Source organism: Peromyscus californicus, unplaced genomic scaffold (assembly GCF_007827085.1).
Source record: "Peromyscus californicus insignis strain IS unplaced genomic scaffold, ASM782708v3 Scaffold_7__1_contigs__length_154581171, whole genome shotgun sequence".
Classification (NCBI taxonomy): domain Eukaryota; kingdom Metazoa; phylum Chordata; class Mammalia; order Rodentia; family Cricetidae; genus Peromyscus; species Peromyscus californicus.
The window spans coordinates 39,147,432-39,153,431 of record NW_026294595.1 but is presented as its reverse complement, the minus strand read 5'-3'; the positions used below and the strand labels follow the sequence as shown (position 1 = coordinate 39,153,431).

General features: G+C 35.2%; 1 protein-coding gene across 1 annotated transcript in view; it reads right to left on the bottom strand.

Annotated features, from left to right (window-relative positions):
- Positions 1–401: 401 nt before the first annotated feature.
- Psmd14 (proteasome 26S subunit, non-ATPase 14) overlaps positions 402–6,000 on the bottom strand; it is an 88,205-nt gene continuing 82,606 nt past the window's right edge. The window contains exons 11-12 of the mRNA XM_052722814.1: positions 3,349–3,411; positions 402–796 (exon numbers count right to left, since the gene is read on the bottom strand). Of these exons, the coding sequence (XP_052578774.1) occupies positions 698–796; positions 3,349–3,411 (162 nt within the window). The 3' untranslated portion in view covers positions 402–697. The remainder of the gene's footprint in view (positions 797–3,348; positions 3,412–6,000) is intronic.

Below are 6,000 nucleotides of genomic sequence, written 5' to 3'. Positions count from 1 at the left end.
AAACTTTCTACGATGGGTTACATGAAAATCTCATGGTGTTTCCAGCAGCCAATTTCTAGAGTTTCAAAAGTGTTCATAGAATATACTCTTCAAATTGTGATAGTTTAAAATAAAATTGCCCACCTTTTAAATGTACTTTTCTGAAATCCTGAAAGTGTAATATGTTATGAATATACAATGTTGGCTTGAAAGAAAGGTTTTAAAAAAAAAACTCAGTATTTTATCTGGGTTACTCACTAATGGCAATCATTAATTTGTGAAGTTCTGTTATCACAGTGATGTTTTATGTGTTAGAAGATTTCAAAACGCAAAGAGAAACATAGCTTTGTGTGAGATTCCCAAAGCACTGTCAAATGCTCTTCTGTCACTTCCACCCAGTGCCAAAAAGACCTCGGGAGACATGGATTGTAAATGTAGTTTATTTTGTAAGCAACAATCAAAATATATTTGTGCTACTGATTTTTTCAAATAGTAAATGGGATCTTAACAAAATTTGTCCACTTTGATGTATTCCTGAACAACTTTGGAGTCTGCAGAACCCTGACTAAATGAGCAGAAGCCGCTGCAGAACTGAGATGGAAGGTGGCTCAGGTGACTGGCAGGCCACCACATGCCCTGCAGAGCGCCCGTGACTGTGAGCACTAGAACAATGAAGGAAAATACATTGAGAGTGTCACTGGCAGCTCTCCACATTGCTTTATTTAAACACAACAGTATCCAACATGGCTGCCAAACACTGGACAATATTTGAAGTCATAAGCACATCCACATGTTCTTCCAAATGACGTTTGGGATCCTAAAAGAAAAAAAAAAGTAAAAGAAGAAAAAGATAGCTGTATTACCAGTAAACCTTTTTTCAAGAGCAGATTAAATTAGTAGTGATGCCTAAATTTACACATATTTTATCATTCAGCTTTTCCAATACATTGTTACGTTCTTGAGGTTTCTAAATTTGTTAAAAAGAAACTAAAAAATTACCCAACAAAAGACTGATTTGTACAATCAATGTTAGTTACAGATATGTACCAGATTTTCATAAAGGGTAACAGTTTGTAAAACTCACAATCACCTGATTTTAAAAAGGTCCATTTATGCATGTGTATGTGCCCGAGTAGTATGTGCACTCTGTCATTAACGTATTTTAATGTCTGATGATGCTTAAACAAAGCATCATGAATTCTGTAAAATCTTAGTATTTTCAGAAAATGATTCAGAAATATTCTTGGATCAAAAGGCACTGTAACTGAAAAATTTAAATTTAATATGGACTAATTCTAAAATGTTAAGAATGCTTCATCCAGTGATTCTGAGAAACTGTATCACTGGAACTTAAACAGGCATGACTATTAAACCTAATCAGATCCATTTTAAAATAAATTAGGTTAAAGATGAAACTTAAAATTGCACTATAATTAAAAAAATTGAATGTTTACTTATGTTTAAGGACAAATAAGTTATTTCAGCTAAATTTGAAAGTTTAAAAGAAGATAAATATTACATGCAATAAATGATTTTAAAGTATTGTTTTCTTACATGTGTTTTAAAACACCCAAGATCCATGACTTTACACAAGTCTTCTTCCCTGGCTTGTGTAACTCTTAGCTCTGCTTTTCTTATCCATAATTTCCATACACCAATTTCTTACAACTGAGAGAACAATCCTCTAAGTAATCCAAATGACTAGACTATAGTACTATTATTTAGGGGTGAACCCTGAACACATTCCAGGTAAAGGCACTAGGAAAGACCAGCAGAAGAAAAGAAAGCCTAAGACCTAGTTACATTTAAAACATGGTACCTTGCTCAGGCCTGTAATCCCAGCACCTGGGGAAGCAGAGGCAGGAAATCTCTGCAACTTTGATGCCAACCTGATCTACATAGTGAGTTCTAGGGCACCAGTGCTACAGAGTGAGACCCTGTCTAAAACAAAACAAACAAAACAAAACAAAAAACAAAACAAACAAACAAAAAAAACCAAAAACCATGATTCTGATGATGATTTCTTTTTTTTTTTCTTCATCTTTTTCTTTTTTCTGGCTGGCCTCAAACTCACAGAAATCCAGCTGCCTGGGCCTCCTAAATGCTGGGATAAAAGGTATGCGCCACCACAACCTGGTGATCTGATGTTTTCTAAACCTCATCAATTACATGTTTTCCAGTTCCATTTTTAATTTAGTCCTTTCAGTTTCCTGTGGGTCATTAAAGAAAATATATAAAAAACGATAGCCTCAGAAAGTAATTTATTTAGTGAGTTCTAGAAAGGGTAATGCTCCCAAATGGTAATCTAACATATTAGGTGAAAATAAGCAGTAGAAAATGAAAACAAGGCTGATATCATACAAACTGGAAATGAAGATGAACTTTATTTTAGTTTGGTTTGAGGGTACTCATTTTTAAACTGTAATAATTAGAATGTACTCATATTTGTGTTCCTCCTTTATAATTTATGATAAAGTCAGACCTTTGCCCCTACTACTCTGCTGGATTAATTGGTTTTACAGTGAATCGGTAACTCATTTATCAGTTATCTACATTCCTTGTGGCAGCTGGGTGATTCTTAGAGATTTCCCATCCAAGAATGGTCCTGGCCCAAACCTACATAGCTTGTGAGATGTGATGGGATCAGAGCATATGGTAGGATGGCTGAAAGCAAAGACAGCTTAGTGTCTTGCATCTGAAATATCAAGATTCTGCCAACATCAGCAATATGATAACCATGTTCCATGAAATGGGGAAAAATGTAATCAACATTCTTTAGAAAAACAGTCTAATTAATCTGTAGATTCTTTTAATTGCTGGGTGTGTTCCCTCATCCTCTGATAACCAGGTTTAAATATATATTTCATTTTAGAAAAGCAAAAGAATCACTATTTAAACCCCTCTCACAGTGTAGTCAATAGAATCCTAAACTTTCTCAGGGTATCAGCTATGCAGTAACAAAATGGATCTTTAAAAATGATTACATATGAAGTAAATATGCAGGAATACTACCTACTTATTGATAAATGTATCATTAAGAAAATGGTTATTAGTTAAATAAACCTACCATCCTTTTTATTTTACCTCATCTACAGTAAAATTATCTCAGGACTCAAGTGTCCTCTATTTTTAGTATACTATTTTCATTAAGGAGAGTAGGTAATAGGTAGAGATTTACAATTTATTCTCAACAGACAGCAAAGAGAATTTGATATCTAATAAATATAGTGGCCTTTAAATTTTACTATGTTTAAATGAAAGAAAAAAGATGTAGTATAAACAGACAAGAAAAAATTCCCACCCCTACACTAGTCTGAGTGCTCCAAGAGCACGTTAGCATGTGACTGTCTAACCTATCAGTCTCCTCACCTGCTTGCCAACATTCTTTATTGCCAGCTGTTCAGGTGTCATCTTATCTTCTTCTTCCACAGCCTGTGAATGAACACAAAGGACAGACTTCAAATTCTCTATCTGCTTTTCCCATGGAAGAACAACCACCAAAGCAAAGGTGATTCTAATTCTCATTCAGAGGAAACTTTTATTCAAACAATTTTTTTTTTAAATCCACTTTTGTTAATCCAGAACAATCTTCAGGGTTACGAAACTATTACCACCATCATTTAGAAACACTTAAGAAATAAACAATACCAGACAATATCACACTGGATCACTAAATGGCATTGAAGAGATGGGGAGACAGGAGCCTGGGGTAGCCTCTTTGCTACTAAATTCCCCTTTTTCTCTCCCACCAGCCCACAATAGCTTCCCCCTTCAAGTTCCCATTTCTCCTTTATTTCTTTTGCCAATCTAGCCTGTGTGTGTCTAGTACCTATTTAATATCATTAAGGATCAAAAGATCTGTTAAGTTTTGATCTAATACATGCCATCATAAGTTAATCTCTATACATCTTTAAATCTCTACAATATACATTAGGAAAAAAAACCTCACAATTCCATATGAAGTAACCATAAAGAAATAATTTCAAGTTTTTTAACATAAAATTAATAACAGAAATCAAAAACCAAATGAATAGCACATGAAAATCATTTTCTTTAGAGTTAACTACAAACTCTTTGTGACTTATCATAAGCTTTCTAGTAAAAAAACAAAAAACAAAAAACCTCACAATAATTAGAACATTCAGGCTAGAACTGCAACCTTGCCATCTCAATAACAGCATCCCACAAACCTCTTCACAGAGCATTCCAACCTGAAGAAGTCTGCGTTTAGAGAGTGAGGGTATATTAGAGCCTAAAGACAGAACCTGCCCTTGGTGAACTTGTGGTCTATAATTTATTCATGGCATCTGATAAACAGAAGATGAAGAAACTTCATGATCATCAACCTCCAAAAATGCTACCACAGCATTTGCCACAAAAGGGGTGAAACAGTAATGTCAGAAAACAGAAAACCTAAATCCCAGCGAGGATTAGATTTGGACACTCTAAACTTAATAATCTCACAGCTGCCAAATTTCTTCATGTGTGAACAATGAACATGTAGGAAATGCAATCATCAGACATTTCCCATAAACTGGGAAGTTTGGCTGTATTTCACACCTTCTTAATAGTTTTGTAAACAGAGAACTTGAAAATGAGCAAAGATGGCAAGTGTCTAATTTTATAAATGGACAAACTATCTAGAGAATTTTCGCCAGTAGAACCTGCCTAAAGAGAAAAGACGGTGACTATCTCTCGTGTCTGCTGGATACTGGAGGGTGCTTGTTTGTAACATATTAGGAATTACATTCAAATCTGAAAGCAAGAAAAGATAAAAGTCACAAACACTCCAACTACAATTCCCCAGACAGAGAATATGTTCATTTTCGAAGTCAGATGTCACTCTATTAGTCTCCGCTAGTTATGAAAGTATTTCTAACTAGGAAATTGCTTTTCCTACTTTTCAAAGTCTTACAAAAATAGCACTGAAAGGCAATATAGTTTATCTTCCTAGATTACTTTCACAATTGTGACACTGTACTTGCTGACTTGAAAGCATGTTAACTGAATGGAACAATTTTCCTAAGTGTATACTCCATCCCCATTCAATGCTAACTGTTCTACACACATGGCAACAACCGTACTTACTACAGTACTAGAAGGAGGCAAGAGTTTTGGAATTTGGCTCAAAATACCAATCCACATATAAATAATCATTAGAGAATATCTTGGATTAATGCAAGTATCAAAGATGGCAAATATACAAAGAAGAAAGTCAAAAGCACTTAAAGCTTTTTAAATATTATTTGAAAGGACAAATAGGATATAAAAAGCACTGATAAAAATTTTAAAATCTTGTACAACATTTAACCACTTTACCAATTAGTTTTTCCATCCCCAATAATTAAAGAGAGTTCACAAACTCTTTGAGAAGTGCAGATGGTAAAAAGTACTCCCAGCCATGGGTGCCATCTGGGAGAGGAGGAGCAGCTGCAGATTCAGGCATACACTAAGGTTGCAAACCCCCACGACAGGAGATGTAAGCACATCCCTTCCAGTATAAGACAGACCAGGTCATGCCATCCAAGTCCTCAGGATTGTCTCCCTACCTAAGTTACCTAGAGCTCATCTACCATCTGGGCAAGACCAGTCTGTCTTCACTCACAGTTCTAATCTGGCTAGTCCCCAGGAAAAATTAAGAAATGGTAGCAGCAGAAACAAATGAAATTCAGGCACAGGCAGTGTCCTCACTAGGGAACTTCTGTGTTTATGGCAACTTCTGTGATTTGGCTTCAAAATTTGCTTTTGCATTCGTGCTCTTCGGTTTACTCAACCAACAAAAAAGCACTGAAAATGTTTGTGGCTATTCACACTAGAAACGTTTTTAACAGTTTATCAACAAAGACCCCCAGATGGCTATCCCATCATGCACGGTCTGCACAGTTCTAAGAATTTCTTGGAATTTGGTCTGTTATGTGATCGTAATCCCCTCAAATGTACCCTCTATCTTAAAGAGACTTTTACTAAACCCATTAACATTGTTCTCTTTTTTTCTACTAATGATCAACATTTTCAAATGAA